The sequence below is a fragment of the Scomber scombrus genome, chromosome 1 (genome assembly GCF_963691925.1).
Source record: "Scomber scombrus chromosome 1, fScoSco1.1, whole genome shotgun sequence".
NCBI lineage: Eukaryota > Metazoa > Chordata > Actinopteri > Scombriformes > Scombridae > Scomber > Scomber scombrus.
Genome location: NC_084970.1, coordinates 28,041,471 through 28,058,634, shown reverse-complemented (window position 1 = coordinate 28,058,634; position 17,164 = coordinate 28,041,471). Strand labels below are relative to the sequence as shown.

At 37.6% G+C, this 17,164-nt stretch overlaps 1 protein-coding gene across 1 annotated transcript; it reads left to right on the top strand.

The window, feature by feature from the left end:
• Window positions 1-6,325: 6,325 nt before the first annotated feature.
• mibp2 (muscle-specific beta 1 integrin binding protein 2) lies at window positions 6,326-8,919 on the top strand. Its single transcript, XM_062424887.1, has 8 exons — window positions 6,326-6,592; window positions 7,203-7,293; window positions 7,549-7,594; window positions 7,828-8,017; window positions 8,123-8,194; window positions 8,283-8,389; window positions 8,498-8,588; window positions 8,669-8,919. Exons 1-7 carry the CDS (start codon window positions 6,567-6,569, stop codon window positions 8,581-8,583), a joined length of 618 nt encoding a protein of 205 aa, XP_062280871.1. The 5' UTR covers window positions 6,326-6,566; the 3' UTR covers window positions 8,584-8,588; window positions 8,669-8,919.
• Window positions 8,920-17,164: the final 8,245 nt, after the last annotated feature.

The following is a 17,164-nucleotide window of genomic DNA, read 5'->3' as shown; positions in this document are numbered from 1 at the left end:
TAAAGTCGTTTGTGCTTTACAGTTTCAAGGTCTGGGATGTAAAAGTCAAAGCCTGAGTTTTCAGTTTTGGGATATTGGGCCCCATATGTATAAATCTGGAGATAATGTTCCCAGTTGTTTTTTAGGCTTTCCTTTACTATTCGGCAGCTGAACATACTGAAAATGAAACACTCTTTCTTCTTTTTCCCGCTCCCCACTCCCAAGCAGTATTCAACATTACTTTGCTGGGTGCTCTGCTTGATTTCCACTTAGTTCAACTATATACCACATTGCCAATTTTGCTCTACTTACAACTAGTTGTGCTTCCACTAGTTTGACGGATGGGAATCGAGGATAAAGGTCAATTACAGCCACCTACTGGACTACAGTGTGGTGCAGTCAGATAGGAAGGGACAGTAAGTAATAGACAAGTCAAAAGACTACAATATTTAAATGGAATAACAATCAAATGGGCCCCAGATAAGGAACTTGTATGATACATAAAGGTTTTATATAAAGGGGTTTGAAGATCAACTATTTAAAGGATAGGTGCCCGTATGAACACTGAAAGAGGTTTTCCACACTGTATCATCCCTCCTATTCATACTGGCTGTTAAAAGATCTCTTTCAAATATACTCTCATTGTAATTTTGTGTGAAATGAATTTTAAAGTTTATCTAGAGCTTATATGAGGATTCAGCAGTCTGAGTTAGTCACATCAAGTGGATATCTGCCACATTTACAATCTTTTTAGCATCCAATACGTTGTGTTTCTTTGTGACAGTTGTCATTGGAAATACCTTCAGCTTGGACAGTGAATTCTTCAGGCTCTCCACAACATGTTACTTCAAAATCACAGGGGAACACACAGGAACTGGCAGTTTCAATGCAATAATAGGTTTACTGTATAATAAGCAGAATGCATATGAACCGAGTTGGTCCACAAACACAAACATTTATACTGAACTTCTTAGACCTACAACTGTAGAGCCAAACTTAACCCAGTCCCATCGTCACACTTCCTTTGGCCTAACTCATAATTTTTGTCTCCTTTTTATCAAACTAACTGTTGCCATCAAACTAACAATGTTTTACATTCCTTTGTTATCATCTTTGGAGTGGCCATCAAGCGTCTGCCTGTATCACATAGTTTCACACACCATAATACACTGAGGCACATTTAAAGTTACAAAAAAAGAATGTTCAACCTTCACTGTTTGTCAAGGTTGAGAATAGTCACTCAGAAAGATTAAAAGGTTGAGAATAGTGGTGAAGAAGTGAAGTGGTGGTGAAGAATAATAGTGGAATAATGATTTTACAAATAATGTGGAATAACTGGTTCATTTCCATAGTGCACGATTATATAACTTGATCAATAGTGCATTGGTAAAACACTGGCAGTAAAACCGTAACATTAAAAAGTATCTGCTTGATTTGATTGATTTGGACAGCTGAAGTTTCATATTACCATTGATCATTTCCTGGGACTTCTAAGTTTGAGCTGTTTCCTGGGGTTTTCTCTTTAGCATCATTCCAAACACATGTGACTCAAAAAGCAGAAAAAAGTCATTGATAGATTTATTATTAACTATACTACATAAACTATATTACTATACTCTTTACAGTAAATAGATTCTTCTGTACTTTCGATCCAAAAATCTGAACCCTATTCACTTTAGAGAACTACTTCTCTCTCTCTGGATGTGTTCCTCTCTTCTCCATTTACCACTGAAAATGATCTGCCACAGTAAAAAAAAGTTTCAAATCTGACTGTCTAGAGATAGAGATTATCATATGATGTGAAGATTGTAAAGCCTTTGAGGCAAATCTGTGATTCCAATTTTGGGCTGTATGAATAAAATTCATTTGACTTGTTTAGTTATTCTTATGATACTGAGAGGCCAAGTGAGTGAGCTTAAAAAACTGATAACAGGAAACATACAAACAGCTTGTACGTGACTGTACGCGTCACTCTGCTTGTCTTGTGGTCTAAATGGGGAGCTGAAAGTGAAAGGGCACAGGAAGGCCACGGCTTTTCAAAAGGAGAAGCTTTCACAGCCAGCAGATGGCAGTCAGGTGTTTGAGTGCTTTCATTCAGCAATAAGCACAGAACATAATGTGCAGTAACTATTAAACTTTCTGTATTACTAAAAGCATCCATTAGAGAAACACAAGTGCTATATTTTAATCGGCACATGCATAAATCTCAACCATGCTTTGATACAACATGATCCAGCAACTGTATCACGCCATCAAATTGAATAGTAGATATCCTGAATGCACTGTGAACAAACTGAAGTCATGCAGAAAATGTGGCATTCATGGAAAAACAATCAGATTAAATGTGAAAAAAGCAGGATGACACAAATGTGACTGCTGGAAATCTGAGGTGCAATGTGACAACCAGACACAGAGAAACAGAGAGAGAGAGAGAGAGAGAATGAGAGAGAGAGACAGAGAGAGAGAGAGAGAGAGAGAGAGAGAGAGAGAGAGAGAGAGAGAGAGAGAGAGAGAGAGAGAGAGAGAGAGAGAGAGAGAGAGAGAGAGAGAGTGCGTGAAAGAAAAAAAAAGTGCAAAAAAGAACACAGTGTACATTCATAGGAGTATGTTCATAGACCCCGCAGTATCTCACAGGTTTATGAGACATTTGTATGTGGGACAGTACAGTATTTGCTTTGCAGCTGATTCAGCAGTACATGTCTTGTTAGGCTCATGTCAAGAAACCCTGACAAAACCAGTTACACCTGATTTTTGAAGTGCAAAATCTCTGTTTATGTATTTAGGTACATGAACTAATGATTAAACAAGGAAATATACACACAGCTGCTATAGCAATACAGTGTCATGTGAAATATTAACGCAACATAAAGTTGCGCAACTATTTGTCAGGATGTCCAATAGAACATAAATTAAGCCAAGTAAGCAGATTCATGCGCTGATCCGCAAACCCATTATTGAAAGAGTAACACAATAATGTGATAAAAATAAGGTGTATAAAGTTGTAGTAGTAGATGCAATAGCCTTCAATAAAACTTTATCAAATGACACACAAAATAAATATTTGGGTTTCATTATTTTTCTATCACATGATACAATTTGAGCTCCAATGTGCTGAACGATACTACACAATGTCTTATTATTACTCTCATAAACTGGCATTATGTTAATTTTATTTTTTATTTATTTATATTTTATGTTATTTGTTTTGCTCTTTTATGTTACAGTAGATTGTAATTAAGTGCACTTACTCCTGTAGTTATTAATAGAATAAAATACTAATACAGTTGTACTTGAAGTATTTCAATGTTGTGCTACTTTATTCTTGTACTCCACTTCATTTTCCTGACAGTTATGGACTTTTCAGATCAACATTTCACACACAAAACATATGATCAGGTTGTAAAATCTGATAAATTGTTATAGATTGAACCACTAGTTTATAAAGTAGTTACAATTAACCTAACCTTGTCCAGCCACAACATTAAAATACTGCTTACACAGCAATGCATCAGTAATAATATTCCTATATCGTAGTCATATCATAATATAACACTGACAGAAACTGCTTCTGCATAACAAATGGTTTTACTTTTGATACTTTAAGTACATTTTGATTATGTAAACATTCGAACGCTTTTACTTTTACAAGAGTGCATCAGACACCAACTTGTACAACTACTGCATACCACAACATTCAAATTATCCTTTGATACTATAGATATTTATTTAGCCATTGATCCAATGAGAAATGATTAAGCCACGAATGTTTTGTTCAAACTTCAATTAGACTAATCTGCAGACAATAACCATCACATCACGGGCCTGAACAAAAACAGGGATTCGTAGAAAAGATTGTCCTCATTATATCTAGTAATTGCATGAAAAATGTGACAAGACCTTCATGTAACGCTTTAAGTACCAAGAATCTCTCAGTCACATTTTGAAGGTGACGTTAATGTCATGACATCACATGGTAGACAAATGAGAAACAAGATTTTCAGAAGTCTTCATCTCGCTTGTAGACTTCGATATTAATCAGTATCATCATAGGAGTGGAGAAGTTAACAGCTTGACCCTCTTGAAACATTATATCTGACTTGGGTGTAAACAGTTTTTTTGCAGTATATAGTTGTACAGTTTCAAGAAATTCAAGAAAATCTCAGTCCTGGGCTCCAAATTGGCAGAATGAATCAGAGTGAAACTATGAATAGAAGTCTTACAAGCTGAAATGAATTCCACACTTGGCGACTTCGTCTTCATACTTGAGGTTCTCGAGGGTGTAAACCCCGACATAAGTAATATTTTGGTGTAACCTCAGGAAACTGTGTCATAGAGTCGGTAGAGAAGTTTCTAAACAAAACAAAGAGAGGTCAGAGGCAGGCTGGTAAAATAGACACCACAGAGAGATGTTAAGAAATGTTTAGGCCCCTTTTGTTTGTTGTTTTCGTGTCTCTAACTTTTATTATCAACTGTTGTCTCTGAATGAGCTATAGCAGCTCAGGCCTCCTTGTCTTACATAATCCGTATACTGATGTGTGTGAAACAGAAAAAATAATATAAGAGGAGAAAGTAATTTGCACTATGCCTACAACGTATCCCCTATATTGTTAACATGTGTCTGTTAAGGTCTTAGTAGTACAGAGAGGCCCAATAAATGAGTTCAATGCTTTTAACAATGAACTGTGAAAACTTATGTTGAATGTACACTCTTACATAACTTTCTGTTTTACTGTCTTATGTGTACATTTTGAAGTTTTTCTCTTTTTTTATTAGTGTTTTATATATATTTACTTACAGACATTATTATATGTGCAATAAGTCTACTTTAGTCAATATATCATTGCATTCATCAAAGATTCAATGATTGTAAAACTAGGTATTTACATTCCTCTACTCTTCTCCATGAGTAAACACAGTGTAAAAATGATCAAATAAAATCATTGTACAGTACAGTACAAATCATATCAAGTAAGGCAAAATGTATTTGCTTAGCTTAAATGACCTTAAATGATTGATGAATTAACATGTAAGAAGTATATGTTAATGAAGTATGGCCAAGGTGGGCGTGCACTATGAAGTAACAAAGTCAAATTTTCACCATATTCTGGCATTTTATGGCTCAAGCAACTAATCAATTCATTAAGAAAATAATCAACCGATGAATTAATGATGAAAATAATCATTAGTCGCAGCCCTAAAGTAAAAGCAGCTATATCACAGTGAGGAAAAACTTAATTACAAGTTAAAGTTGTGCATTCAGGATCTTAATAAAGTAAAGGTATATAAGTAAGATGAAGGCATGAGTAAGATAAGTACCTATCAGTGAAATGATCCCCTGTCAGCGTGAGTGTTAAACATTATAATATTGGATTGTTAATTCTGATGTATACATAGGTTATATGGCATTTTACTGTTGTTGGCCAAGGTGGAGCTAATTTAAACTATGTCATATACTGCTGGGTAGTTACAACCATAACAATTTATTCTAAAAGCTAATTGTATGTTTTGTTTGTCAAATCTGAAATCTTTAGTGAAATGAAAGCACATTTGAGGGGATCTTTTAATTACTGAGTTTTTTTTTTTCTTTTTGTATGAAGGGTTCAAAGAAAGAAAACATCCTAATGTGCCCAAATACTAATAATAACTTCATTTATATAGCACCTTTTAAAAACAGAATTTACAAAGTGCTGTGACAGACAAAGCAGAGACAAAGTAATACACAGAGACCAGTAACAAGGCATACAAAGTAGAAAACAATGAATGTCTCACAATGGGAGAGGCCACCCAACAAGTCTTTTTGGGTTTTATTGGCTCCTTCTGCACATTTCTCTTTTGTTAGTTATTGTTTTCTATTCTTAATAAAAAAAAAACCCTGCATGTTTTAGTTTTTGTATTATGTTTTTGTATTATGTGCATTTAAAACATTAAACATACATACAGTAAGGAGATGATGAAAATATAATAATATACAATTATATTAAAATAAAATAAAATAAAATCTCTATGTATTACTAGAAAATGATCTGACCAATGAAACTGTTTTAAAAACTAACAACTGCTTAATCATTTGTTTTTTATATTTCATAGTTATTTTATGTTTTATTCTGCTTAATCTTTTGTTTTTCCCATAGACCGTATTTAAGACACACACCATTTGTCTGTCTGTGTGTATGTCATATACTGTAGTGTCTGTTCATTGTAGATAGAATTGCCGAGGGGGCGGGGGTAACGTGGGTTGCTGCGGTCGTAGTGGCTTATGATTGGCTGATCTGGGTTTTCCGTGGCTCTCGAGGCGTTTAAATAGCCAATCATGCTTCTCTCTTCAGTATGTGTAGTAGTGACAGGGAAGTAAGACCCTCTCTCGGTGGAAGACCGCGTCCGAGTGACACCTCGTCTCCGCTCACACTTAAAACTCACTCAACCCATCTGCCATGGAGGAATCGAGTAGTTGACCCTTCCTTTTTGCAACCTTTCTTTTTTAAGCTTTCTTCCCGTTGATCACTTGTTCGTCCCGAACCGGTTCATTGACGTTTTTGAACTCGCTTTTCATTTTTTTCATCGACGAGCTCTAACCCAATCCAGCAATCATGAAGTACATCATCGGCATCGGCGGGTGAGTGCAAAACCGAATGAATGGGCCCCGGTGTTAGGGAGGGAAGGGGTTGGTGGTTGAAAAGGGGGGAGCATGCATGGATAGCCGGCTAGCATGGCTGCAGTGCTAGGCCGTAAAAGCCCGGAACACGTGGAGAAGGCGGTCATGACATCCGCTAAGTGCTTGCTTCCGTTTTCTTGAGCTATTGTTGAAGCTGTGAAAAAGCCAAACATGTCGCAGTTGTCTTTCTGTGCGTCTGTTGTGTGTGGACATGAAAGACCCCTCTGTGTTTATAGCTAACGACACAGTTAATAACATTGAGAGGCTAAAAGCATTGGGGGGTGGGGGGGTGGAGCAAACCCGCCTTATAACATTGTACCAGGTTGACCCACCCTTTTTTCCTGTTCACAGTATGTGCTAAAAGAAAATCTAAATGAGTGTTAATTCATAGTATAGAAATGTATCATAATAACTCATTCATTACATGTTACATGTTACTGCACTATCAAGTTTATGATCCTGATATATTTATAGCACTTTCTCTCGCTGTCTAATCATTAACTTTGCAGGCTTACAACTTCAACGTGGCTTGCATCATTTATTTGCCCTTCATATCTTTTGTTTCACGCAGCGTAACCAATGGAGGGAAAACCACCCTCACCAACAGACTGATCAAGAACCTGCCCAACTGTTGTGTGGTACATCAGGATGACTTCTTCAAGGTGAGCCTCATACACTTATTGATCATTTTTAAACAAATATTTAATATCATAAACAAAAAGAAGGGGATTTGTAATGAGTAAGACTAAGATGAAATGGTGGGGTTGTTTTTATACTTTGCTGCCTATGTTACGAGAAACAGTAACGTTACAAGCAAGTGTGTAAAAGATAGACAAAACGCTATCAGAGACTTCCATATAGCAGCGTGTAGCACTAGTCGTATGTACCTGGGTACATCTTATCAATGTATGTTTCAGCCCCAAGATCAGATTGAAGTCGAAGATGGCTTTAAGCAGTATGATGGTAAGCCGGGGTTTTTAATGGAAGGGTTTGTGTGTCTGTTTGTTTGTTTGTTAGTTGGTGGTGTGTATGTGCGTATGTTTGCTCTAAATGTAACATCTTTCTTCATTTGCAATCTGCATGCAAAATATCCTAACATGAATACTTGACACACGTTTCTTACTTGATTTCTGCAATTTTCTATATTTTGTTTTTTCTCCCTCCTTCCACCCTTCCTACCTGCTTTTAACCTTCAGTCATTACTGCTCTGGACATGGACGCCATGATGAGTACCATCTACGCATGGCTGGAGAACCCGGTGAAGTTTGAAAAGTCTCATGGCGTTAATAACACACTGGATACGGAAATCGTTCCAAAGTCCGAAAATGATAAGGAGGAGGAGACTCATATCCTTATCGTGGAGGGCTTCCTGCTTTACACCTACGAGTAAGTACACATGCTATTTATTAGTTCATTAGTGGGGTTTTTCCACTATTTAAAAAAGGAAATGGGGCCATCAAGCTGGATCTTAATTTGTCTTTACCCTTGCAGACCTTTGATCAACGCGCTGAACCAACGTTACTTTATTTCCATCCCGTACGAAGAATGCAAAAAGAGGAGGTGGTAAGTGCATTAGTGTTTACACCTTTCTAGGAAGGGTATTTGTTGTCTCGCCTGCTGTTTTGTTTACATTGTTTTTTGTCTCCTGCAGCTCTAGGAACTACACGGTGCCAGACCCCCCCGGCCTGTTTGATGGTCACGTCTGGCCCATGTATCTGAAACACAAAAACATCATGGAGACATCAGATGTTGATGTGTGTAAGTATCTGCATTTTGTTTCTTCGAATTTTACTTTTGACTGTATTCATATTCAAAGATGAAATATAGTTGTATTGATTTTTAAATGTGGTTTTTATGTCACTACAGTGCAGCTAGATGGAACTAAGTCAAAGGAACAACTGTTCAACTTTGTCTATGGTGACATCCTGAATAACATCCAGAAGTCTCTTTAACAAAGGTACAAAAATCATCTGACTGACCTGCTACAATATGACTTTATCATATGTGTGATTCTAACTATATTTTTCTCTATTTCAGGTCATCTGATCAGCTAAAAGGAGCATATATTCAGCCTGCAAGAAGAAGACCGCCTTGCCTTAAGTTTCTACCTGGCAGCTCATTTAGCTGACTGCTATGATTTTTTTTGTAAATGTTAAACTGACGGCATCAAATGCTGGCATGATTTTATATCGACCATATTTATTGCTTTGTTACAGCGTATACTCCAAGAGAGTTGATGGATATGTTCAGAGGATGGTTGCACTTGTCAATAAATGATCCTCCTATAACTTTTTTTTCTCTTGTTGTCATTATAATGAGATGTGCCTCTCTGTCCAGCTGTCACACTGCTAGCCATTAAAATACAAGATCTACAAAATTATATTAGGAGCCATTTATTTTAAGACTCTTGGCATGCATAAAATACACATTTGTAATGTTCTCCATATACCACTTTTCAACACTTAGCTGGTAAGTAGGGCGCAGTGTACTGACAGCTCTCACTATCTGGCTCTAGGCCGCAGTTGGTGTGAGTGATAAGTGTAGTCACAAGGTTAAACCTCGTGACCTCAGGTTTTAAGAACAAACCTTATCTAAATTTAGACACCTTTTCTCTGGAGGAGTTTCCATCAGAAAAAGAAACGCTGAGTGATGTCATGAGTCATACAGAGAAGCAGGCTACATGATGTACTGGACTGCAGGAGTTTACCGGTCTGCTTTAATGTAATTTACATGATATTGGAGCAAAGCTATGATATATTCATTACATAATATGTGGGCATTTTTTAAATTTCAGTTTAGAAATATATCAAATCCTGGCATGCTGGTTTAATCAAACAAAATGAAACGCCCTGGTTTGGTTACCTGGTTACCGTAAACAAAGCCAAGCTCACCAGAGTTTCCTAGCAGAAAATTATCTCATAATAGCAGACCATCACTTGGAGTGAGTATTGGAAAAAAATAAGTTGGACTATTTTCACAGATCTTTGGTTTGCAAAATGTGGTACCACTGCAGGCACACATAAAGTAATGTGTATTTGTGTGTTCATAACATGATTAGTGAAATACATTTAAGAGAGGGGGCTGTGTCAGTTATTTGTAAGCTAAAGGGCAGATTTCCATCTTGCAAAGTAGTTTTTAATTGAAATACAACACATCTTGACCAGCTAGTTGAATTATGCAATGCATTAATACTACATGTGTATCAGTCCATTTATTTCCGTCTAATGTTAAAATGCAGCAGAAGACACGGTTTATGAAATGTATGTTAAATATCCACAGATGTCTGGAGCTATTGGCATCACAGGTGTGTCAGGCCCCTCTGAGGGAGTGAAATGCGTTTCATGTTGTCCTTTCTTCACACTTCTGTAGAAGCACGTTATGTAATGATACTTTACGCACGTATGGAAGTAGGTCAGAAGTGCTGAAAAAATGCTTGGCCTACATATGGGTTGAGGAGTCGTTTTTCTCCCCCTTTGTGATCATGGTCACAAGGTTCTTGCTGTTTTGTGAGAAAGCTATTGTAATTAAAAGTTCAAAATGCATTTTCAATATATTGATTTCAGTTTTTAAAAATGCTTATTCTAGTGAGTTGTTTTTTTTCAGACTTTTAAAACAAACTACAAGCTATTTTCAGATCTATAGTCATGACTATTTTCCCATTAAACCATTAATGGAAACCATTTTTCCATTAAAGTCACTGTTTTCATACTGCTGAATGTGTCATTCTGGAACAAAAGTCATCTCCAATTGTTGATATTACACTGCATGCAGGATGACACATGGACGCCTGACAAAGAGAGCATGTGCAGGGTTATCCACAGAGCACAAAGCAGCTCTTATGTGTTTCTCTGTTTCCAGACAGACAGCATGATTATTGACATATCAATGTTTCTGCAGCAACAGCACGGACACACACTGAACATCTGTCCTATGCAGCATGTACAGTTTCCAGTAAATAATGGGAGACATACTGATTTGTCACACACTTGTGTATTGTCATTTAGCTACTAGTTTATGAAGGTGGTTTTAGTGTCATTTTTATGCATTTCAATGGCCTTGAACAACTGCCAGTATTACTCCACCCATTTCCCCTGTGGTACATTAAATTTGCTTGCCAGTTTAAATGCCTTCACACACATGAATGTCCACATCTGCCTACACTCATTGAGTATTCTTTTGCTTTCTACCATTCTATCTTTGTTAGATTTACCTCAGTTAATGGTTGCCATTCGGATTGAGTTACAAAAGTTTTTGTCAGTACATTCAAATACATAAAGAGGAAGAAAGAGAGATAGGGTGAGTGTGGGAGAAAAAAAAAGAGAGTGAGTAAGAGATCCTATTACAGTCCTATCTCACGCAATTTTCTGCAACCTACTTTAGTTTCCTGTAGGACAAACACAAAAATACTTTATCCCCCCTGTTTACAATGCAATTCCTCAGCTTTGGTAAGACAGCAAGTTTTTTTTCTGTGTCAACTTGTGCACACCTTCAAGAAAAAAGTTCATTTTTGCACGTTTACTATGTGAGATTATTGCCCAAATGTCTTCATATGTCTTTATATTTTAACAGTAACTCACCAGCAATCACTTTTAGAAGACCCTTATTCCTTCAAAGAGTGGCTAATTCATTTTAAAATGGGTGTTCACAAAGTGTGCAAACTAACAGCATTCAGTCTAGACTTGACTATGTGAGATAAGCAGTTATGTAACTGTGACTGCTGCTGGCAAGGCATCTGCTGAAAAAAAAGAAGAAAAATTGAAGACCCTCCCACATCTGCACAACGGCTTGACTGCATACAGTTACTGACTTCTACCTGAACTTATTTAAAGCAATATGAAGGGACAGTCAGGGAAAGTTTTATAGATGAAAAAACAATAAGCTTTCAATCTTGGGTTGCAGACTAGTGTGAGCAATATTGCATAAATGGTTTGCACCATGGTGATAAAGGACTGACTGACTCAAGTTCTGACACCCATGCTGCCTCTGGACTACAACAAACCCTGCAGTTTTCTAAACCACACCAACCACCACACTGGGGATTATGAGGGCTGCAATACTGGATCTTACTGGATCTTGTTTGTGCATGTGAATAAGCATGTGTCTGCATGAGTGTATGCGTGCACCCGTCTCTTGCTCTGTCTCCCTACACACCTCTCCTCAGTGGATGCAAAGAGTAGAGGAAGCAACAGTCTGCTGTGGTTGACTCAAATAGTGCATATAAACAACACTATAAATCCTCCCTTTCAGACCTCTAACTCCATACAGTTAAGGTTTGGATGATCACGTCGTCACCTCACACAGGTCAGACAGGACACGGCAATGCAACCACTAACTATCCTGGCAGTAGAGGTGATTGCGAATCTGTGGCCGCCTGTCTGAAAACAAATTCTTTGTCTTGCTCACGTCTTTGCTATGTGTCCTTTGACATATTTCCTCCTGTTTTCTTGCGTTACCCAACCCAAGAAAACAACACAGACAGGGCACATTCATCTAATCAAATCATTCTTTCCCTCCACCACAACTGGGCCTACGCCGCTCTTCAAAGCCTCCTTTCCAGCCTACGAGTTGTTTCTATTTTTACCGCTTTTACTACAGTCTAAGAGGAGCCCATGAAACCAACTAGTCGTGCCATTAAATCTTATGTGACGATTGGAGTTGTTGCAAGGACTTGTTTTTAAAATGTGACCCTTTAAAGCCTCCACGGCATTGAGCCAAGCAGGGTTAACGCTGCACCTGTAGGGCCAATGGGAAAACAGCTTCTCACCGACTGTGGTTCACCCTCACTGTCTGTGTTTACTCTTCATGGGACTAGCCTTGGGAGAAGTTATACCACAGTGCAGACACAACAAGACAATCTTTAACCCATACATAGCATTAGATTTTTAAATTGTACGCATTCTGTGCATGTTGCTGCAGCAGCGTGGTGGTCGGGGAAGTATTTAGATCCAGAACTGCTGATTTGTGCTAATTTATATTGAAAAATAAAACACTTAAGTCTTGTGGCCCTCTTTGGAGAGGGAGTCTGCGTCAATATCCAGTTTCAGATTCATTATTCATTCATTATTTCAGTTTTGGGTTATCATCTTGCCTATTTCTAAATTTAGCTCTCTGGTATTCTAGCATACAAAAAACTGCACATACAGTATAACATTGTTCAAGATTTAGTGGAATCAACTATTTTTTCCCCCTTAACTTGGTGTAAACATACATTTGATTCATTCGTAGTTAAGTTTTCATTTTTAGAACATTTCAGAACATATTTCACCTGACTTTAAGTCTAAAATGATTTGCAAAGTTTAGAAGGAAACATGATCAGTCTTGCAGCAGACTTCCCATCAAGCATTATTTGAGAGTTAAAATCCTTCTTTTTTGTAACTTAAAGCAAATATACTTGATGGAAAACTTGATGTTTTATTACGTAAAAGGCATGATATAAGTCATGGTGGTTTCTTTTCATAATAATGAAAACAATGCTAACCATGGTAGAGGTTAATATCAAATTCAGTTGCTCAAAGATCACTGAATGCAGCATTGTTCATCGTTCATTGCATACAAATTCTGTTACAAAATGGCTATAACGTGAGCTGCCACAACTTGTACTGTCAAATGAAAAAATTACTCTTGCAGCTGCGAAAACATAAATGGGAAACAAATCAGACTGATATTTCATACATTTAATATGTTGAACTTATTTCATATGGTGTTGTTGACTTGATTGGTTTCACATTTTATCAATTCGTGAGCTGACTCGCATTTTCAAAGCAGCAGGGAAACTTAAATTGAACCAACTTAAAAAGGTTTCACAGTGCAGAGTAGTGGAACAGAAGTTTAAAGGAGCCCTTTGGAGTTATCTTGTTTACATTGAGTGTTCACCCAAACACATGTGTGTGTCCTTGAGGTTTAACACACATTGAGTGCATTTCCTTCCTCTTAAAACATTTGCAAAATTGTAAAAGTAGTATTTTAAATCTTGGTTTATTTACATTCATGTTTACAAGCTTGAAGTCTGCTTCTCCCCTGACTCTGCTGGTGCATTGCTGCATTTCTTGGCACATTACAGCCACCTTAGTGGAATAGCGAAAAATCATTGGCAGGAGAGTGTTTTTCGTGTCACCAATGTGCACGTGCATGTGTGCCCATAAACAACACAGCATGCCATTCATTAAAAACCTGCTCCATAGTGCTAATGGAGGTCAGAAACTCTTTAATAGGAGCTCTGCAATTGCAGCCCAGTATTTTTCCCCACTGAACCCCTGCATGTTAATCTTGCAATGGCATAATGAAGCTCATTTAATCACTCAATGTACTGTAACCTGTAATCAGATTATTTAATTCTATTTTAGTGCAAAACATTAAAAAAATATATTTTGTACGTGCGGTCTTTATCTGCATCTGTCTAAGAAGTAGAGGTACCATAAAATGGAAGTAAATATCAAGGAAACCATCTCAATAATAATAATTTCTCATCAGTGTGCGGTGTAAGGTCAAAATAAATTATTTGTAGATGTATAAATGATGTTGTTTGGAAAGTTTTGGAAAGAGATGTTGGTTGCATGGTGCACTGTTTTGATCAAATATCTACTCTGTACCATCTGTTGAGTCACAGAAACATAATTACTAATGTTCTCCGTGCCCACTTATCCGTACTTGCGTATGTAGAGTTATATAAGACCTGGTTGAGAAGGGAAAGTAACCTCATTCACTGTCACCCTGGTCAAAAACACCACAAAGAAATATGTTTTCCATAGTCGCTGCACCAGCTCCTCTCACATGGTACACAGAGTGCATGAATATTACCACACCAACCAAATGGTAAAATTTGAGGGACATAATAACATGATGCAACTATCCTCAGTTTGGGCCAGAGGACCATATCCTGTTATGGTGGGTCTGGGAGAGGCTTGGTGCTGCCAGTCTGAAGCAGACCACAGCCTCCCACTGCTCACCCGTCTGAATCACTGTTTACTTAGACAGGAAGACCGCCCACTACAACATCATCATATGCTGCTGCTCCATGTCTGTGACTCGCTTGTGGTTTTGGCGAGGGGTGAGTTTGTGTTTTCCCCGACGGCCAACTTTCTAAAAGCAGAGACAAGTTAAAACCAAACGCTTGGAGGAGAAAAACCCAGCCTCGGAAACCACTACTTCTCTGAGCTGTCTACCCTCAAAACACCATCATCCACCCCCTCCTTCCCCAACAACAGAGCCCTATTTAATAAAAATACTGACTAATTAAGGGCGGGGCCTGTTGGGGATTTAGCTGACAAAATGCTATTTTAATTTTACTATCTAAAAGTTTGAAAAAAACAAAAGCAAAACACTCAGTCTGTTGGGACAAAAGTAATTTAAAGTGGAGAAACAAAATATATGGAATACTTAAAACTGATTAAAACTTTGAGATGAGAGTGAATGATTTGGGATAAACCTTGTAAGTGGAGCTTGTGAATTTTATTTTATTTTTTTCAAATTTTAAAATGTTTTATAAATGTATATATTACTGGTGATCACATCTGATGTTTATTATGGCTTTGTAAAAATGATTTAATCAATGCTTTTAAGAGCCCTAAACAGAACACCCCAAAAACTGTTCACTGACTAATTTAAATCAACCTCAATCTTCAAAAGACAATAATGAAACAGGAAAAACAAATATCAGCTCAACTGACATTCTGTTCAGGCAGATGAAATATAGAAAAAGTGCCAGTTTTTGACAAGATAATGCTTCTGCAAGATGGTATATATTCATATACCAGTCAGTGAGCACCTGCAGAACTTTTATATCTGACAGATACAAACTGAACTTCTCTTTATTTTCGTCTTCATATTACACTCACCCAGTTTCAGAAAAATGAAGAAAAAACACAGCAATTAGCGATGCAATAGCAGGCATTCATATGTGGAGCCACTGTATTTAGACAAACACAGAAACATGTCAAACAAAAGCCCTGAAGTTAAGATACAGAAAACTACATTCAACATGTGGTTTTTACTGCACTGCCTCACTTATATCAGTGTAGAATCACGTTGCCCCTCTCCCTGAGGCCAGACCCCTCCATGGCCACACTGTGGTGCAGTTTCCGCTTTGAGCAGGAATGGGTGGAGGTGAACCAAGCCATGTTGGTTTTGACTGAGTTTCCTGCTGTAGTAGTAAGTATAAAATTAGAGTTTTATGTGAACTGGAGGTGGTGGGGCTTTTTGGGATGCAGAGGAATGTAACCTACTTTTCCGTCAACAAACTCCAGTTTGTATGGCTGGTGACAATGGTGCTCAAAATAGATGTGAAAAGAGACACTGTTGGTTGACAACATCTGTCTAGTGTTTTCTAATTCAGTGACAATTAAGGTTTATGGGAGAAAAACTTGAGCTGAATTGTTAACCAACTGGGGTAAAAGTTAATAACTTAAATAGCTATTCCTGCTCCTCCTGGTTCATTATTCTACCAGCTGCTCAGCTCCAGTTGATACATTTACCTGAGATCCAGGTGATCAGTCCCTGATTGGATGGCTGTAATTAACCTCTTCCACTCCACCATCATTTTTGGGGAATTAAAATGGTTGCGGCTCCTTGAACCACAGTGACTATACACATAAATAAGGTCTTGCCAGACAGGAAATCTCCCAAAATTTCTGGTATAAGTGTCAGAAACACACCAGGTGATGGAGCATAAGGTCTTTGAAACGAGTAAAAAATTTAAAATATTTGCCTTTTGCCTCTTCTAAAATAAAAATGCTTCTTTTCTAAATAGATAACAGCCATTGACATTGTGTAAGAAATAGGATCTATCTGAGTATTTGCAAAAAAACACTAAGTAATTAGTGAATACCTTTCTCAAAGCAGGACATAATATGACAGCACACAATATGACAATTCTACAGTGTTTTATTCATGAAAAGGTCCAGGCAGATTTCAATAAAAGGACATTGGGAGTCTCCATTTTTGTTTTTCTTCCCGATAACAGTAAAACCACAAGAATAAATGGACAACAAGCAAGGACTTAGCAAGGTTAATGAAGTTAAGTGACACAATGGCAATGATCCACTTTTAAGAAAGCATATTGTGTTTGATACATCAAGAGTAGAGACTCTAGTTTGTATTCCAACCAAAGACAACAAAAGTCAATTCACTAATTAATTACATCTTCTTCCCTGCTTGTAGGTGTGCTAACCATGCAGAAATGTTAGAGCCACTCAGCCTTCAATGAGACACCGGTGCTCATCACTGAACTGCAGTACATCCAGATCCTGGTCCACACTGACATCTGGTGGACAAAGACTCTTATCACAGAAAAGAGGACCATGTTGCACACATGCAGATGACGTCTCTCCCACACACACACACACACACACACACACACACACACACACACACACACACACACACACACACACACACACACACACACACACACACACACACACACACACACACACACACACACACACACACAGTCTTTTTCATTGTCATGTAACTGTGACACATGCAGTCACTAAAATAGATTCTGTACTAAAAACAGGCAAACAAGCTGAATTAATA

What these genes read in the sequence shown, in the direction of transcription:
- mibp2 (XM_062424887.1), top strand. Translation starts at nt 6,567, where the DNA reads ATGAAGTACATCATCGGCATCGGCGG. An exon ending in TTCCTGCTTTACACCTACGA is followed by an intron (nt 8,018 to 8,122) that starts GTAAGTACACAT and finishes TTACCCTTGCAG; the next exon opens with ACCTTTGATCAACGCGCTGA. An exon ending in GAATGCAAAAAGAGGAGGTG is followed by an intron (nt 8,195 to 8,282) that starts GTAAGTGCATTA and finishes TGTCTCCTGCAG; the next exon opens with CTCTAGGAACTACACGGTGC.